Source organism: Vidua chalybeata, chromosome 18 (assembly GCF_026979565.1).
Source record: "Vidua chalybeata isolate OUT-0048 chromosome 18, bVidCha1 merged haplotype, whole genome shotgun sequence".
Lineage (NCBI taxonomy): Eukaryota > Metazoa > Chordata > Aves > Passeriformes > Viduidae > Vidua > Vidua chalybeata.
The window spans coordinates 2,464,150-2,482,290 of record NC_071547.1 but is presented as its reverse complement, the minus strand read 5'-3'; the positions used below and the strand labels follow the sequence as shown (position 1 = coordinate 2,482,290).

Sequence of the window (18,141 nt, the reverse complement as noted above, 5' to 3'; positions counted from 1 at the left end):
GTACCACAGATCATTAACAGCACACCTCAGAATGAGTCTGGATACACCATAAGGGATTTTATTTTATAGTATCAAAATATTCCATCCCTCTTTAAAATAATTTAGTTGTGGTCTTTAGAAGCTGTCATAACTTTGGGAATTTTTTCAATAGTGGTCCATAATTATGTTAATCCTTCTAATGGCATTTCCTTGCCATGTTCATGTATCATCCTCCAAGTTCTTAGAGCCCTGATAGTCACTGAAGATGACACATCCTCTGCAGGAGTCTCTTGAGTTACAGGTAGAGTTTAATGAGTTCATCACTGACAGCTGAAGGAGTCAGCACACCGAGGTCTGTGAACAGCAGTGTGATCAGTGATGGGGAGGTGTAGTCAATCCAGGGGTGCTCCTCTGTTAGGTTCTGGCCCGTTTTCAGAGTGTCTGCTTTGTACTAGAAGGAAACAGAGACCATTAGTTACTACACAACTGCAAGTTAAATCCTCTTTTGGGCAAGAGCAGTGCTACAGCCTCAAGCAGATGTTTGTGGTAAAACTGAAGGAAGTCAAGTGCACACACTGGTGCCACCTTGGTCTTTGCTCTTTTATCTCGTGTAAAAAGTACAATTTGTAGTTCTGGAGTTTGTTGGTTTAACTGTTTCTTACCCTCAGCTGCTGCTGGGCCCTAAAGGAACTGCTTTAGGAGCAGAGTATCTGTGTCAGGACAGATTATGGCTGTTTGGTGCCCGAGTGTACCATGGAGCAACCCCAAAATAGACCACAGCAGAGAGATCCAGATAATCAGAGATGCTTAGAAGACAGTTTTTCACAGACACACCAGTGCACACCTTAGCAGGCTAAGATGGAGGTTGAGTTTCTCTTACCTTAAACCTATCAGGAACGTCCTGCTGATTGAGAGGGAAGAGTCTGACGAACTTGAAACTTTCTGCTACCACATAAAATGGCTTATTCTGGGCTTTGGCACACACAGCAATTTGATTGGTGCCAATCTGTGGAGACAGATGGAAAAGAAGTTGCAGACTCAGTGCTTGCCTGACAATACTGCCCAGCTTCCAACAATTAACAGACATTTACTGGATAAAATCCAAATAGAAGAGACTTTTCAAAAAGCTTTAAATGCTTCAGAGAAACCAAACTTTAAAAGTCCAGAGTTTACAGAATGATGCAAGAAACTCACAATTACCTTGTTGATAATGCCTCCACTTTCAACTACACCTTCAGCACCAACTAACACCAGGTCCACTTTCTCCATAATGTAGCTGTTAAAAGGGGACAAAAAAAAATCCAAGCATTACTGGGTAATAGGACAAATGACTTGCTGAACAGAACAGAAATTAGTAATTCAATCAATCTTTCCATTTTCTGCACTAGTTCCATCTACCTCTCATAAGTCCACATGCTGCTACACATCCTTGGAGTGAGATTTCATCTGCTTCCCTGCAGGAATATTAAGTAGCCTTTTCTTCCGCAGCCATAGCTGACCCTGGCAACTCTGTAAATGCTGGAAGAAGCTGAACTCTAGCTAGGAATATTCAGATTTATTGTAGTTTTTTTTCCTCAGGTATTGGATTTGTACTAAGCAGTGGTAATTTAGCAAATACCTTAAGAAACCAAAAAATGATAACACTTTTGCAAATTAGGAAAAAAAGTGGCTTCTTTGTTTAGCACCTCAGTTCTTTTTTACAGATCTGTACAAGTTCTTAGGTCTGGTTCCTTCTTTCATTCCAACCTGCAAAATCAAATGCTTGTGTTGTAGCTGACACATTGTAATTGTGCACCTAAAGCTGCAACTCGTTTGGCCTGTTGGATGACTATGACAAACGAAGGGTTTGAACAAGCTGCTCACATGTGAGTTTATTCTGTCTTACTGTCAAAATGAAATTGTGATGAAAAATATTAAAATTTATACTCAGACTTACCCAACTGCAGCATCCAGAATCACAGTCACAGGAATGTTCAGCTTCCTTAGGGCTTTTGCCATTTTTTGCCTATTAAAGAAAATGTTTGGACCTTAAAAATTATTTTTTTTAAAGACAATAATATGAAAATACTGTTTGAAAGACTGAAGCCTATGACTGCCCCCATTGCCCTTCTGGTAGAACAGAAAATGAGTTATTGAATAGAAATGGGAGGAATTGTTACATGTTGTTAGTGACATGTATTACCCAGTGTGCAGGGTTTACTCCCTCACTTGTACAACAATATCTGCTCTGAAGGAATTATTTGACATCTTTAAATGACATTGTCAGCTGTGTATTTTACTTTGCTATGATTAGCATAATACTGATTATTTTAGCCTATTTCTTAAAGAGATGATTATAAAGCAGTTGTCTCCCATCTCCCAAGGGAAAAGTAGGTTGCCTGGCACTGACAAGTCTGTGAACCTTTGAGGAAAACCTAGATAACACTAATTAAGATATCGAGTATGGAAAGTTAATTACCAATATTTTTTTAGATTTTTTTTCACTTGTCCAGAATAATGTGATATGAGTGACACTTGCCATTTAAAATGCTCCAACCAAGCCTAGCTTTTCTTAGGGCAGGATAAGTTGGATGGTAGCTGTAACTTACCCTGTTAACCAAGATAAAACTCAAATTAATGAATACTCGCCCTGCTTCATCAGGCTGTGATTCAGTAACATAAACACTGAATCGCTTCTTGGACTCCACAGCTGCTTCCAGCACCCTGAGGACCACCCTGGAGTAGGCGTGTGTCAGTATGCGCTGCCAGGACAAAAAAAGAAATTCACACATTACATTTGCTGAGCCTCGGGAAACCTTGACTTTTGTCATGGCTTGTTGTGCAGAACAACGTTGTGCAGAAGCCCCCATCAGACTCCTCTCCCCTCCTGTTCCTCCCTCGCTGCCAGCAACAGCAAAACCGAACAGGAGCGACCCTGCCCCGGCCTACTCACAGCACCGTCTCTGATGAAAGGGTGACACAGCTTGGCGATTTTATTCCTCGAGAGAGAGACTTTGGTCAGGAAGATCTCCCCGCGCTCGATCATGATTTCTTTGCACTTGGAGTAGTCCTGGCAAAGAGCGGGACGCCCGCTGAGCGGCTGCAGGGCCCCGCAGCAGCGGCGGGGCAGAGCGGGCAGCCCTTACCGAGTACTCCAGCGAGGTGAGGCTGATGAAGCGCAGGAAGAGCTCCCCGCCGGAGGACACGGCCACCGAGGAGTCCACCCGCGACAGGGTGTCGATGGCGTCCCGCAGGCTGTTCCGCAGGCCCTGGATGGTCTCCCCTGGGGAGAGGCAGAGCCGCGCGGTCAGGGCCTCGCCCCGGGGGCAGCCGGGGCTCAGCGGGGTCCGCGCCCCGCCGGGGGCACCCGGGCCCACCTCGGTCCTGCTTGAGGAATCCCAGCAGCGCGCGGATGGCGGCCACGGCCGAGGCGACATCGGGGTCGTCCCTCAGCTGCGCCCTGAACGTCTCGATCAAGTCTGAAAGGCAACGGGGAGCGTCAGGCCCGGCCCGGCGCGGCGCCTCCCGGGGCTGCCCCGCGCCCTCGTTACCGTCCGTGCCCATCGCCGCCCCCGTTACCCTCCGTGCTCATCGCCGCTCCGCTCCGCTCCGCCCGCCGCGCCGGGGCGTGGGCAGGGCCGGCCCGGGGCGTGCCCGGATGAGGAGCGCCGGGCCGGGGCGTCATCCGCGGGCGCCGCGGCCGCTGCTGCCCGGCCGGCGCGATGAGCGCGGGTGAGCGCGGCCGGGGCGGCCCGGCGGGCTCTGGGCGTGCTCCGGAGGGGTTTGGGGGGTGCCGCGGCGGGGCTCGGGCTCCTCGTGGGGAAGCAGAGGCCGAGAGCGGGGCCCCGGGGCTCTACCGCTCTGCTCGGGGCCCGCAGTGACGCCGCTGTGCGCTCCCTTTGCAGATGATGAGCTGAGCCTGCTGATCGTCGTCCTCGACACCAACCCGATCTGGTGGGGGAAGAGGGCCCTGGGAGAGGCTGAGGTACGGCCTTTGGGCACTGGCACTGCAGATGGCCCTTTCTGGGGGAAACGGTGTCATTTTCTTTGACTTCTGAACTGTGCTAATGTTGCCTGCTAGAGCAGGTATAACGGGTATCGTAATACTTTTTGAAATACCTATGCAGCGTTCTGTGTTCATTAGAGCTTTTTTAACAGCAAAAAGCTCTTTCTGCATCTTCAAATTCACGTTTTTTAAACTGCAGTCATTTCACAGATTACTTCTGGATTGCCTCTCTGTAAATGTTATTGTGCTACATCTGCTCTGTTCTTTATTCCAGCAGTTCACCCTGTCGAAATGCATCGATGCAGTGATGGTGCTGGGAAACTCTCACCTGCTCATGAATCGCACCAACAAACTCGCTGTAATAGCAAGTCACACTCAGGAAAGGTAGAGCTGCTTCCAAACGTTTCCAGTTTCCTCTATCTGTCTCCTGATTTTCTTGTTTGATGGCAAGAAACCAAGTTAAAAGTGTTTAATATATCGTTGTCTAAAAAAAAGAAATTGGCTGAAACCAAGTAGGAAAGAATCTTAATGACTTACAAAGCAACAAAAAGACTTAGAAGGGAAGTTTAAATAGACTTAAAAATACACAGAGAGTGGTAGATATGTGTGGAGTGGAACAATGCAAATGGAAGAAGTTCCCTGTTTAGGGGATATTTTTACCTCCAGATGTTTGTGAATCTCAGCATCTATCCCCAAGTGCAGCCAAAGAATTTCACCAGATCTCTTAAGAGATGTCTCAAAAGGAGGGAGCTGAATGTGAGTTTTACTCCAGTTTAAGTTGAAAGTCACCTAACTTACATAGACTCATTAATGCCTGAAGTATTAAAAGGATTTTAAATTAAACTTCAGAGTATTGTTATCTGCAGCTGATTAATTTATAGCATTTTTTCTTACATAAATACTTTGCTTTCCCTCTGTTTCAGCCGTTTCCTCTACCCTGGGAAGCGTTGGGCTGCTGCAGATCCCTTTGGAGAGGGAGGCCCTTCCATGGAATCTAACTGCTCTGGCAGCAAGGATGGAAAATATGAATTATTAACAGCAATAAATGATGCAATTGCAGAAGAGATTAAAGACCTCATGACAAAGAGTAAGGAGAACAAAATTCGAGGCTTAATATGCAGAATTGGAAAACACTTGGACTGTCAAGGAGTTGCAGAAATGTCCTCTGTTCTCATCATATGAATTTTAATATGCTTAAAGTAGATGAGTTTATTAGGTTTGACACTTCAGGCCTCTGCATTAGTATTACTTGCCAAAGATAAAAATGTGTAGTATTTTTTACTGTTTGGTTCAGTAGCTGGTTTTATGTGCAAAAGTAACTTTTGCACTTTTTATTGTATTGCAGCTGACATGAAGGGCCAGCAAACAGAAACCCTGTTAGCAGGATCACTTGCTAAAGCACTTTGCTGTATCCTTTTGATTACAGAATCTTCAAAGCCTTCATGTGTTCTTAAGAGTGTTTCTTATAATACTAACTTTTACTGTTCTTGTTTTGTTGTAATACTTAAAACTGAACCATTTGCCTGATAACTGTGGCTTGTGCTTATCAAAATGTGTATTGGCCAAGGTGGTGAATGTGTGGTGTGGATCATGGAGTTATTTCCAAGAATGGAATGTAGATTCCTTAATGCCAGCTAATGTAGACATCAACAAAATGGGCAAAGACCTAAAAGGTAACACCTCTTTTCCTGTTTTCAACACTGAAAGGTTTATTTTAACCTAAATAACAGGTATAAATACACTTGCACAGTCAAATACACGTGTTTGGACACACCCCCATTTCCAAAACTGGCACTGCTAGGTGGAGGTTTATTTTGATCATTTGAGGTTGCCTACATTAAAAAAGTTAAAGGCCTTGATCAATAGTCCACATCCTTATGGAGATTTTATGTTGTGTGGAAATAAACTGGAATTTCCTTGGAATAACTGGAGGTTCAGAGGAATTAGTCCACAGATAATTGTCACTGGGACTGGAAATAGTTTCATATAAATATTTTATCTGAGCTGTTAGATCTAACATCCAGTACATTCTGAGGTGTCATATGCTACAGAATTAAAGGGATGATACAAACAAGGTGCTGATGCATTTCTCTTTCTTTTTAATACTTAGCCAATCAAGAAATTAAATCAAGGATTCTGGTAAGAACTTCTGCTGTCACAGTTTTCTTTTAGTCTTGAAATCCAGTGATATATGTAGGCTAACAAGTTTGAATTTGTATTTAGGTCATAAAAGCTGCAGAAGACAGCGCATTGCAATACATGAATTTCATGAATGTGATCTTTGCAGCACAGAAACAGGTGAAGCTGGCCTTTTTTACATTTATTTTATCTTTTATTTCTGTGTAAAGATAACACAAATGTTAATTTCTCTTATGATTACATAATTTATAGTGCATTTATCATGAAAACAAGTCATGACAGTGACACTGACAGTGCTGTGTGGATTTTGGCTAAATTTATTTTTCATGCGTGTCATCTCTTGCAGAGTATTTTGATTGATGCCTGTGTCTTGGACTCTGATTCAGGTCTTCTACAACAGGTACAGACTTGCTGTTGTTATTTGCCATTTATATTAACTCATAAATACTTGATGTTAGACAGTTCAACACGTTCTTCAGCTCTTTCCTTTAATCAAGAGTGGGTGTGGAAATATGTTCAGTGGATCTGACAGTTCTGACATGCAGGCCTTGTGCAGTACATGGATATTTTAAGTGCCCTGTTAATGTCATCAAACAACAATCTGATCATGGTCTCTGCTTTGCAGGCCTGTGATATTACGGGTGGCATATATTTGAAAGTGCCCCACATGCCATCCCTTCTGCAGTATTTGTTGGTAAGTCACTTAAAAAACACTTCAGTGTTTTTCATGTGTCAGACGTGAAATATTCACTTCACTGACCTGATAACACAGGAATACCAACCCAATTCACAAAATACTTCTCTCTACCCATGCAGTGGGTTTTTCTCCCTGATCAAGAGCAGAGATCACAGCTTGTCCTTCCACCTCCTGTTCACGTTGACTACAGAGCTGCCTGCTTCTGTCATCGGAACCTCATTGAAATTGGCTACGTGTGCTCCGTGTGCTTGTCAAGTAAGTTTATAAATATTTAACAGTCTGATTTCTTATATTCCAATGACCTGTTTTAGTGAAAGCAAATTCTTTGATTTTTCAGTATTCTGCAACTTCAGTCCTATCTGCAGTACCTGCGAGTAAGTGTTTGTTCTTTATAGTTCAAGGGTGGGTGTGGGAATATGTTCAGTGTATCTGACAGTTGCTTTTCCATATTTTTTTCCAGGACTGCTTTCAAAATATCATTGCCACCTGTCATGAAAGCAAAGAAGAAGAAATTAAAGGTAGCTGCATAGCAACATTATGTAAATACATCATTACCTCCTCCAGGAATTCCATGAAATTTAACCTACTTGAGAAACTGATGGCACTTTTTACTGGATATGAAAGAGAACTGTATGCAGTGCTATTACTTGTTTCTTAGGGGATAAATATTTAAAATGTATGTGTTCTATGTGGCCTGTTAAGTAACAAATCACTGTATTACCATGCAATCTGTGCTGTTTTAAATACTAATTCTTCACTGTCAGAGGAACCAGAAGTTGCATCCTGGTAAAAAGACACAGCCTGTGAATTTGAGGGTATTCTGTCCACTGCCAAGTTTCACACCTCCCAGTTATTTTCAAAGTCAAGAAAGCTTCAATTCTTTCTGTGTGTTGGTGTAAAGTTAAGAATGACCATTTCTAGTGTGTAGGATGAGAATCATAGCACTGTGTTGTTCAGGGACTTCAGCTTCCTACTAGCAATATGAGCCATCGTTTTCAAGATGGTTTGTGAGCCATTTGGAAAAAAAAGAAAAAAAGGTGCTAATTGCCCTGCATGTGCACTCACATGTATTGATATTCCTGTGACTGTACTGTCCTTATGGTATTTCTTTCTCAATTTGATATCTCTTCCTTTGTGAATGAAAAGGCCTCCCTTAGTTTAAAATAGCATCAATAAATGCAGACTAGCTGGTTAGTCTTCACGGTTTTATTTTGAAACTGGAAAACAAGAAATGTAGTTGTAATCTGATAACAGGCACGCTTCTTATTTTTAGTATGTGGGTTTCCATCTGACACGTGCCAAGAACAAAGACTTTTGGATTGGTGTCTTTTATGGCAGGAAGGTCTGCTGTGTACTTCTGAATGTGGCTTTCATTTAAAGAAACAAACAGCATCTCCTTCCAAAGAGAACTATATAATTTGGTAGTTTAACCTTTTTCCTGAAAGGATTAGAGTGGATTTTTTTTCCACATAGAAAACGAGTTATTTTTTCCTTCCCAATGTGTATACAGGAATTTGTCAGGTCTTGATATTCACATCAGGTTTTGTCACTGTAACAGCTGCAGTGTCAGTTATTTCTGGGCTTACCAACCTAACAAGGTGAGCTTTTTTTCATTGACAAAAGCCATTTTGTGTGAAGGCTGTATTTATAATTTATGTTGTATAAAACTTTTGTAATAAAAACTCTCTTTTTCAAATGTGGTCAGATATTGCTTTGATATTTAAGGATGAGCTGCATGATTTTCCTGGAGTTTTGTTGTTTGAGTCATACTAGCAAACAAAAGGATTAGTGTTTATTTGCTATAAGTAACATACTTCTCTTATTAATTAGCACTCTAATGCCTATTGGTTAATGATTCACTTCTCATTTTAATTAGTCCAGATGCTCAGTTTCTCTCTTCTTTTGGGTTTGGGGGTTTCTTGGGTCACTGGTCTCCTACCAGAACTACCTTTTACCTGCTTAGATCTGATTTCAGCACAATTACTGAGCTGCTTTTATTAGTTTCTTGCTTAACTGGGAAGATGTCCTAGTGGCCCATAAATTCTACGTTCATAATCAATACTACCTCCCTCCTTCAGATCTGAGAGCCCTAAACTTTAATTTATTTTCTTTTCTCACATACTTAGAGCTTATTTGTTAGCGTTGTTAGCTTTGTTAGTTTGTGACCGGCCCTGCCGCCACCATCGCTCCCCGTGAGGCGGCCGCGTTCCCGCCCTTCCCGTGAGGCGGCCGCGTTCCCGCCCTCCGCGTTGCCATGGCGCCGCGCTGGCGCTGCAAGATGGCGGCCGGGCGGCCGCCGTAGCGCTATGGGGACTCTCAGCTTCGGGGCGCTGCTGCTGCTGCTGCTGCTGCTGCTGCTGCGGGCGGTTCCCTGCCCCGGGCAGCTGGCCGGGGACACCGGTGGGTCAGGGTGTGAGCGGCCGCAGTGAATGGTGACCTCCGGGGGGCGAGGACCGGGCGGGGTGTGGGGATGGCGGTCGGCCCGCGGCGGGATCTGCCCGGGTGGGCGTGAGGGGAGGCGGCGCGGACCCTGAGGGTTCCCCAAGGCGCGGCCTTGGGCGCCCCTTCCAAATCCGAACGTGCCCTCCTGCCGCTGCTCAGCACAGAGCGGGAGGGTGAAGCAGTTTATGTCGGACCTTTCAGCCTTGGCAAAGCGTAGAAAGAAAAATCCAGTGAAGCTCCCAACCCCGAACCCTAAACTTGGCACTGCGTCCACATGCAGAACTCAGGAGCCCACAGCTCCTGGATCGCAGGTGGTGGGACATCCCTCGCACAATTCATGGCCCCAAGAAATTAAAAAGTGTAAGCTGAAGTCAGTAAGAAATGCTAAATATGGTATTGCTGAGCTGTGTAGTATCTGCGTGGGCTGTAAGTGCTGTAATGTTATTTTACTGCCTGTTTACTGGGCATCTTCACACATGTAAACTTGTGACATAGAAAGCTACACCCACTCCTCCAACACTTGGCAAGAATGGAAATACAACCCTGTACTAGGCATTACATGATATTTTTCTTCTGTTTGTGACAAGTCTAAGAGTGTAAGAATATAGCCCAAGCACAAGATCTATATGTCTTACAGATGTTACCTCTTTCAGTCAACTTATTTCTTTTTCTTTTTTTTCAGTCTTTCAGCCTTCGTTTATTCATATGTCAGGGCCCAGAGTAAATTCATTTTTTCTCGGCAATTCTTCAGGAGTTAATTTTTCTATAATTTTAAGTCCTAGAGATGCAGAGCCAGGTAAGAACACTTCAACCCCCTTTCCCCATGTAAATAGATACATTTGACTTGTTAATATTTTTTGACACAAAAATTACTAGAGAAATGGTAATGCATGTCATTTAGTGTCTTAATCGTTACAGAAACGGGAATTTCAGACATTCCTGTGATTAACCCCTTAGTTCTCAGTTTTTTCTGTGTGAGCTGGGCCTGAGGGTGTATCTGAAGGCACAAGAAAAGTTTAAATGTACTTCTCATTTCCCAGTCCTTTCTAAATGACCTTTAAAATTTTTATTTTGTTATAGGAAAATTGCAACTTGCAAATTGCAGCGGAAGTAAAAGGGCTGGAGATTGGAATTTGGATGTAACTCCTGGTGTGGTGTGTAGAATACTGATTCTTCTGTTATTCCACTTCATTCCAGCTTCTCTCTCAGAAGCTGACGAATGGTATAGACAAGATCAATTTAATACAAGCTATCAGAGCTGTCAAACTTTGTTTTGTGTTTTCCAGAACATTTCCAAGGTGACTGTAAGCCTCAGCAGAACTCTGGAGCTGTGTTTGCCCAATGCCACCGAGTGCTGCCCCTCACCTCTGTGCGTGGTGGAAACACTCCAGGTTTTAGCCTGCCGTGGTTCAGTGATGCTGGCACAGCTCCTGATTCAAGCTGAAATATTTGCCAACTCTTCCTTTGCAGGAAATGTGTCAGGTAAGTGCTAAAGAAGAAATGGCATTTTGGCTGTTCTTTTCCTCTCTGTATGGAAAAATCGGTATTTGGGCAGCAATAAGAGGTACTGAGCAATCAAAGGAATTTTAAACAAGGTTTCTACACAGAATCAACTGCAGTGTGCATGGTCTTTTTATTTGGATTTCAGCCCACTTAATCTGATTTTCTCTTCTACTTCTGTTACAGAAAATGCAACTATCATCCCAAACCAGGCATTTAAGCCCTTGGGCTCTTGTCCTTGTAACTTAACAGCTGGAGCTTGTGATGTTCGTTGTTGCTGTGATCTGGTACTGATTTCTTATTAAACTTTGATTAAGTGTTTTCAAAGTTTCTAGACTCTCTTGTCTGCGGGGAGAGAGAGGTACGGAATGCTTCAGACTAGATGAGCCAGAGGGGGTGTTTGGATATTCCAGTATTTCTGAAAATAAATATGTTCTCTATACAAAGTTGCTTGATTAACCTGTAAGTTTGGCTTTATATTGCCATAAGTATTGCAATTAACTTGCTAAAAAGTGGCCACTGTTTTCCCTTTCAGGAGTGTACACCAGACTTGCAGCAGTTATTCAATGGATCATGTTTCACTGGAGTGTTTGGTGGGGATGTAAACCCACCTTATGACCAGCTGTGCTCTTCCCAGTCAATGGAATATACCCCTGAGTGGTTTCCCTTCCTTTGTGTACAGTCTTCTCTTGACAACACACCATTTCTTGGCTATTTTTATCATGGCTCTATGTAAGTCTTAAGAAAATTAATTTTCTCATCACACTCTCATCACACTCATTATGCAACCAAAAATATAACTTGTCTTTATATTGGAAGTTACTTTGAAATTAGGGTTTTAGGGTGTAAACCTTAAATGCAAGTGGAGTAATGTCATTGTTAGTATATAAGAACAGGGGACATGAAAGCAAACCTGTAATTATTTGTGGGAGGTAAAGAGTTTAATTTTTAAACTTGTTTGCAGTTCTTCACCCCAAGTTCCTTCATTTAAGATCCTTCTACAAACTTCTCCTGGGAAACCTTTCACTGGTTACAGAGAAGGAGATCCAATTATAACAGAAGAAGATGAGTATTTTACTGTTCCCCAGGTAATCACTTGGTGCTTATGAGCTTTTGATTCCTCTTGGTTGATTTGGAACTCCCTGCATCACTCTCCTTATGGCTTTGCATCCAATTTCAGCAACTTGATGTTGGGAAGTGGTGGGGTGTATTTGTCACAAAAAAACCTCAAAAAACGAACAAAAAGTCCAAAACAAAATCACAAAGTAAAAATTATCCTTCGTCATCCCCTTGCCCATCTCTGCAAAAGGTAATACATTTTGGAGAGACTTGTTGATTGTAATTATTTTCACAAATGAAGATGAAGTTGTGGTGTACATTGAAACTACTTTTAAAGCTGTGCTTTTGAAATGTTAACCTCTCTTTTGCCAGAGGCTGAGGTGGTTTTATATCATCAGATAGCTTGCTTGCCAAAGTGTTACGTGTGGCTGTAGTGCACACGTGGGGCATTTTACTAACAAGTAATCTTCAAATGAAAAGCAAGGGGCTAGAAAATCCTCATTTCTGTGAACCCCCTGCAGCAATCCATGGCTGGACAGTGTGTTGGGAATGCTCCTGTGGCCTATCTCCACAACTTTGATGTCAAGTGCCCGACCAGTTTGGGGTCTTACAAGGAAGGCCTGCCCCATGATGTGAGGATAAACACTGGCACTGCAGGTATGCTGCACAAATCCAAGCAGGAATGTGTTTCATTGTTTCTCAGAGCTGCTGGAACAGAACAAACCCGAGGGCTGTTGGCACAGTTGCTAAATGTAACGTCTGTGTTATCTGGTACCTGTACTTCAGCATTTGGGGATGTTCTGTTCCTGGTTCTCATGACCTTCTAGCAAGTGTCCCACTGTTTCCCAAGATTTAGGAGGTAAGAAATAACAGGATGGGCCTTTGTGTCCCCTTTACCTGTTCCTGGTGACTCATTTTCAGACTCTTGCAGAGCCGTTTTTCCGTCAGGAGGGTGCAGCATCAGCGTTTTGGAGTTAGGGAGAAGTGGTTACTCTCTGCATTACAAAAACCTGTACTTATGAAGAGTCATTCTGGAGTTTGAGATAATGTGATTACCAGCATGAACGTATTTTATTTTATTTTATGCTCCATAATTGTCTAATTTTGTTAGTCTATATTACCTCTGTAAGACCCACAGTTAATTAGCTCTGCTTTCAAAATACATAAACAGTCTGGGTCTTTACCAAAATTAATTTTCAAAATAATTTCCTGCTCAGTTTTCATAACAACAAGGATTGCACCTTGGGTATGAAAACAGAAGTCTTTGTTTGTTTTTCGTTCTCAGACTTCATCCAACAAAATGTTGTCTACAGAGCCATCACTGACAGGGGCAAATTCATCACTGAAAGTGGTAGGTCTCTTCCATTTAATTAATGTTTCTTACTTAACCTGGATTGTATATGAAATAGATTTTGATGTCTAAAATGTTTACCTGCTGCAATTCTTAGGAGGAATTTTATATGTTATCTAAGGCTGAAAAAGTAAACTGGCTTCCTGCAAAGCAGGAAGTATTTCATTTACTCCAGTTCATCACAGTTGGTCAGGAAATCAGGTTCCTTACCTTGCATACATGGGGGATTGCACCATTACACACTGAAACAGTAAAATAAATTCTCAAAAAGATGAATGTTGTAGTTTCCAGAATTTTGCCAAGGTTTTAATGTGTTCTTTCTCAGCTGCAGTAGCAGAGCTTTCTAATTAGAGTGCTTTTCATTATGACCTTTTCTCTTTTTCCTTCTGCCAGAAAACCTTCTTGCTGCTGAGGTTCTGTGTCAAAATGTAACTTTTGCAGAACATTATAAATTCATTTGGAAAGACAAGAATATTGAGCAAGTAAATGTCACTGTCTTCTTTGGAAGCTTATGTGATGGAGGTATCAGGAAATTTCTTTTAAGATTTTTGATTTATTTCTTTGTCTTCTGTATGGAAATTCTGTGATAGAATCTCTTATTTACTAATTCTTAAAAATAATTTCCCTTGGACTCTAGAAAGAAAATTTTGGGGCTGATTTCCATTAATTTGTATTAATTTGAATCTTCTGTCACTAATGAAAGACAGAAGTTTGTGCCCTACATAGAACATACATTTTGCTAATTTACTTACATAAAAGTAATACTTTTTTCTTTCACCAGAAATCCTGACACAGAGATTCACAGTCGAATTTCTAAGTTTAAACAGTACTAATGGAGAGGAACTGTTTGAGAATCCAGGTATTAATACTTCATTTTGCCTATTAAGAGTAAAAAAATTCGTACTGTACATATTCTTATCAGTGATTACATTTTGTATTTCTTTTGTACTTCTTTATGTTGCCAGCCTTCGCCTTCCTGCCTTACTGCACTGCCAATAGCAGTGAGTGGTTCTTAGGCTTTTGTTGCATAGATTTTGATCATTTAAAGTGAGACCATTCCCACTGCAGTGGAAATGTCTTGTCATTTACTTCAAGACTGATGACATTTAAACAATGCTAATGCTTATAGATTCTTCTACAGTGTTGATAATTTACCCTTCTGTGTTTAGGGTATCAAGTTGGAAAACCAGTGAAAGCTGCAAATCTGAATGATTCTGATTCTCTTGGAAGCCTCAACATTTGGCAGCCAGGTACTGGCTTGTGGGGTTGCAACTTCAATTGTAGTTAATGCTAAAGTTTTGGAGCTTTATTTGGTTTTTGGATTTTTTAAAACATATTTTAGTTAAAAATTTCTGCCAGATTTTGCTTTCCTTTCCCAAACTTTCAAAGGTCAGTGAGAAAACCTTTAATGCTTTCTTGGAAAATTGAATGATTTATATCTGTTTTTGAACTCTGCCACGCTGAGTTTGCATTCTAATGTTTGATGTTTTGCACAAAAGTGAAAGCTGGAGATCCAAAGGTGGATAATAGGAAAGCTCAAGTGAGATGTTTTCATTTCACAGCTGGCAGAGGTTTATGTGCATCAGCAACTGACAGACCAGTTCTGTTTGGAGTAGACTCATACTCTGGGTGCATTCTAGAAGTTGATATTAATGAAGATTGCAACCTTTTAAGGTGAGCCACACAGACTGAATTGTTTATCCCTGCTTCATCCCTCTTGTTGATTGTTATGTGACTGTCTACAAGTGCCTCCCATCAGCACTGGTACATTCTTTTTAAATATTCATGTGTGTGTTTCAGCTTTCTGTGCTTAATAGTCTCACTTCTGTTTTTGATGGGAAATCATAATGATGGTTTCACTCTTTATTCAAATGAGGATTGTGTTGGCTGCAATACTTTTCCATTTCTTCACTTCAATAGTTGAAGTTTATTTTTGTTGTGTGATGACATATTTCAGATGAAACTGACCTTAGGACACAGTAATATTGCAACCCAGAGTGGTAAGACAGTACAGATTTACATTCTGTGTGATGTTACATTCTTACTTTGCAGAGGAAATGTGACAGAGAAATTGAATGCATTAATACAAGCTACTCACATTGGAAAGAGGGACAATTCCAGTTACAGTGATCTAAATGACTGGGTGGAAATTATACGTAAGTGAGGCTTGTGCCCATACTGTAAATAAAGCATGTCAAAATAAATCCAAATTGTAATTTCAAATACTTAAAGCTAGTGATATGTGTGTCTGCATCCATCCATCCATCCATATATGTGTACACAGAGGCACATAATTCAGTATGTCTGTGGATACTGCATATTTTACTGCCAGCCTGTACACATATGACTTGGTATTTATCCATTCATAAATTACTCCTTTAGGTGTTTTTATAGAGAGAATAATTTTTAATGTGTTCCTGTGTGATGAAATGCAGTTACCAGCATTTCACTGGGCTATGAGAATAATCTAATTATGGAACATATAATGTTTTCCATAATATTTACATTTAAATCTCTCTGTTCTTTTTCATAGGTCTTGATCCATTTAGTTCTAATGTGAGCACTGGAGGCTTAAAAGGCTTTTGTCCAGATATTCCTGCAAACCTGAATATTCGCATAATCTTTGCTAAAGTGGGAGCAGTGCAAGGGATTCCCCAGCAGGAAATTCTTGCTGTGCAGATCAGGTAAAGTGAGTTGTGTCTCTGACTATCTGACAAAGAAATGCTTCGTTTTGAGCCTTGTTTACCTAACATATCCCAAATTAATTTTACAGACAAAAAGGGTAGGTTTTGTTGCCGTTTTTTTTACACACCTTTCACTTTGCAACCCAAATTCTTTTGATCACAACCAGGTTAGCCTTTCTCCCTCTGAAATGAAAATTAAAGAAAAAATTAATGATTAAAAGCAGATAATCTTTATACTTCACTGAAATATTAAATAAAACACATGATGCTGCCAGCAGCAAGCATACACAGGGCATCCCATCAGGAGTCACGTGGTGGAAGCAACAAGATTGTCCTGCGTTCTGGCTTACCCCATTGCAGAGCACTTGGGAGCTGAGCTAAATGCTTTATTCTTTCCTGAAACAGGGAATTTTCACTCTGCAAACACTTCCCCTCCTCCAGCAAGTCAATCCCTATCAAATAAGTGGGATTCTGTTCTGTTTTACCTTATTTCCAGACTATGCAAGTTCTCCCCTTGTACGATGTGGAAAATCCAGGGATTATCAACCTCTTCATAAATACTGTGTGTTTTGTCCTATCCTGCTTGTGTTTAGGGTCTAAACTTCCATTTCCAGCCCTCAAGCAATAGTTATACTTTTTGTTACAGTTACTCAACAGTCTTATGGCAGTTCCAGTGTGGGCTTGGCTGCAGAAACACCCTCAGCTTTCTTCCCATCACAGCTTCTGTTCAGTTCATTGAAGTCCCAGCACAACCACCCCCTCCAGTGACCAGGTAGTTCTGGTAAAAACATTGATAACCTCCCATTATGTTCAGCAGATGTAACGTGAATTACATTGACCAAAAAGTTCCTTTTTTCCAGGTATCAGAAGATTTATGCAGAGTTTGACTGCAATCAAAATGAGGTGTGCTGGCCACAACTCCTTTATCCACTGACACGCTTTTACACAGGTAAAATGTGGGATAAACAATGTGGGATGCCACAAAACATGAAAGGCCATATTTCTTTGAAACATAATAAGATGTGAGGAGTTGTCTGAAAGAATGCTTTTGCATACACTTTTATCTGTATCTTTGGGTTGTTGTATAAACTAAAATTTAGCTCTCACATGCTTACACTTTTTTTTTTTTTTTACTTTTTTTTTTTTTTTTTTTTTTTTTTTCTTTTTTTTTTTTTTCAGGAGAACCATATTCCCAATGTCTTGCTAAAGGCCTGTTTCTGGCATTTCTTGTTTTACTTGCAACAATTATGAGCAACCCTTGGTTTTCTAAATTATGGAACAGGTAAAAATTATGGAGAAACATTCTTGGATTTTGTAGACAATTTATGTAAACATTTAAAGATACATAAAATCAGTACTTCTACAGCATACAGAAAATGGCTGTTACTTAAAACAAAAGTAATAAATTATTTTTAAGCTCTAGACTCTGTGTTTGAAGTAGCAAAGTGCAGAGTTGACTTCAAGAAGGTGGCGAGTCCAGCCCAGAGGCTGCAGCGGGTTTGGGATTGTCCTCATGGATGGACTGTTGTCCTCTCAAGCCGGTTCTCTTCTCCTAGGACTCTTGACAGTAAACCCCTTGTGCCCACCTATTTTTGGAGCAGTGGGCAGACTTCTCACACTTCTGAGAATCATAGCCCTTCAGCTGTTTTCACGTGTTCATCTGAAATTCTCTTTTCCAGTTAATGCTTTGCATTGGCAACCTGCTGTGTCTGTGTGCAAGGTGCAGGAAACATCTTCTCATTGTCCTTAGCCGATGAAATGCAACATTTGGGATTTTCTTGTGGTTTGGATGGGCCGCAAAGTTGAGGACAGGAGCAGTTCTGCTATAAAAGACAGGCTACAGTTTGGGATGTTCAGCCTGGAGAAAAGGTTGTGCGGAGACCTCACTGCAACCTTCCATTATCTGAAGGGGCCTACAGGGCTCCAGAAAGAGACTCTTAATCAAGAACTACAGAACAGAACAAGGAGTAATGGGTACAAATTGAAAGAAGGATGATTGAGGTTAGACATTTGGAAGACATTTTTTACTGTGGCGGTGGTGAGACACTGTAACAAGTTGCCCAGTGAAGTTGTGGATGCCCCAAGCCTGGCAGTGTTCAAAGTGGAGCAACCTGATCTGGTGCGAGGTGCCCCTGCCCACGGCAGGAAGGGCTGGGACTAGGTGATATTAAGATCCATTCCAAGCCCACATGGCGCGGCTCTGGGGGACGGTGCTGTGCAGGACCAGGACTTGGGCTCGATGATCCTTCTCGTCCCTTCCGACTCAGCATTTTCTGTGCTTCCGTGATGTTCTCTCAGTCCCGCA

General features: G+C 41.6%; 3 protein-coding genes across 6 annotated transcripts; 2 read left to right on the top strand and 1 right to left on the bottom strand.

Annotated features, from left to right (window-relative positions):
* Positions 1–36: 36 nt before the first annotated feature.
* Positions 37–3,658, bottom strand: EIF2B1 (eukaryotic translation initiation factor 2B subunit alpha). Of its 2 annotated transcripts, none has more exons than XM_053959835.1 (9): positions 3,538–3,658; positions 3,336–3,437; positions 3,105–3,241; positions 2,912–3,028; positions 2,608–2,720; positions 1,916–1,984; positions 1,180–1,255; positions 860–985; positions 37–430 (listed from the first exon to the last, which is right to left on the bottom strand). In XM_053959835.1, the coding sequence occupies exons 1-9, from the start codon at positions 3,641–3,643 to the stop codon at positions 275–277; spliced, it is 1,002 nt and encodes a 333-aa protein (XP_053815810.1). In that variant the 5' UTR covers positions 3,644–3,658; the 3' UTR covers positions 37–274. The 2 variants fall into 2 exon arrangements, with proteins under 2 accessions (XP_053815810.1, XP_053815812.1); XM_053959837.1 differs by having other exon boundaries at positions 3,510–3,597.
* Positions 3,623–8,500, top strand: GTF2H3 (general transcription factor IIH subunit 3). 2 transcript variants are annotated; one of them, XM_053959839.1, is made up of 13 exons: positions 3,623–3,690; positions 3,864–3,943; positions 4,242–4,348; positions 4,888–5,051; positions 5,310–5,372; positions 5,608–5,637; positions 6,075–6,103; positions 6,188–6,262; positions 6,450–6,503; positions 6,729–6,797; positions 6,920–7,055; positions 7,138–7,174; positions 7,261–8,500. In XM_053959839.1, the coding sequence occupies exons 1-13, from the start codon at positions 3,681–3,683 to the stop codon at positions 7,328–7,330; spliced, it is 924 nt and encodes a 307-aa protein (XP_053815814.1). In that variant the 5' UTR covers positions 3,623–3,680; the 3' UTR covers positions 7,331–8,500. The 2 variants fall into 2 exon arrangements, with proteins under 2 accessions (XP_053815814.1, XP_053815813.1); XM_053959838.1 differs by having other exon boundaries at positions 4,239–4,348.
* A 576-nt stretch (positions 8,501–9,076) lies between these two features.
* Positions 9,077–17,258, top strand: TCTN2 (tectonic family member 2). Of its 2 annotated transcripts, none has more exons than XM_053959832.1 (18): positions 9,077–9,200; positions 9,925–10,038; positions 10,323–10,396; positions 10,529–10,724; positions 10,929–11,029; positions 11,278–11,474; positions 11,707–11,830; positions 12,323–12,458; positions 13,087–13,152; positions 13,546–13,674; positions 13,934–14,011; positions 14,322–14,402; positions 14,715–14,826; positions 15,205–15,308; positions 15,686–15,836; positions 16,483–16,608; positions 16,697–16,785; positions 17,016–17,258. In XM_053959832.1, the coding sequence occupies exons 1-18, from the start codon at positions 9,107–9,109 to the stop codon at positions 17,120–17,122; spliced, it is 2,079 nt and encodes a 692-aa protein (XP_053815807.1). In that variant the 5' UTR covers positions 9,077–9,106; the 3' UTR covers positions 17,123–17,258. The 2 variants fall into 2 exon arrangements, with proteins under 2 accessions (XP_053815807.1, XP_053815808.1); XM_053959833.1 differs by lacking the exon at positions 9,077–9,200 and adding an exon at positions 9,479–9,602.
* Positions 17,259–18,141: the final 883 nt, after the last annotated feature.

Bases quoted from the DNA above. Each gene is read 5' to 3' on its own strand.
- EIF2B1 (XM_053959835.1), bottom strand. From the start codon at position 3,643: ATGACGCCCCGGCCCGGCGCTCCTCATCCGGGCACGCCCCGGGCCGGC. The intron at 3,438-3,537 runs GTAACGGGGGCG...GTTGCCTTTCAG, and splicing joins AGCGGCGATGAGCACGGAGG to ACTTGATCGAGACGTTCAGG. The intron at 1,985-2,607 runs GCGAGTATTCAT...TTTCTTTAATAG, and splicing joins TCACAGCCTGATGAAGCAGG to GCAAAAAATGGCAAAAGCCC.
- GTF2H3 (XM_053959838.1), top strand. The intron at 4,349-4,887 runs GTAGAGCTGCTT...CCTCTGTTTCAG, and splicing joins GCAAGTCACACTCAGGAAAG to CCGTTTCCTCTACCCTGGGA. The intron at 6,104-6,187 runs GTAAGAACTTCT...ATTTGTATTTAG, and splicing joins AAATTAAATCAAGGATTCTG to GTCATAAAAGCTGCAGAAGA.
- TCTN2 (XM_053959832.1), top strand. From the start codon at position 9,107: ATGGGGACTCTCAGCTTCGGGGCGCTGCTGCTGCTGCTGCTGCTGCTG. The intron at 13,153-13,545 runs GTAGGTCTCTTC...TCCTTCTGCCAG, and splicing joins CAAATTCATCACTGAAAGTG to AAAACCTTCTTGCTGCTGAG. The intron at 14,012-14,321 runs GTATTAATACTT...TTCTGTGTTTAG, and splicing joins GGAACTGTTTGAGAATCCAG to GGTATCAAGTTGGAAAACCA.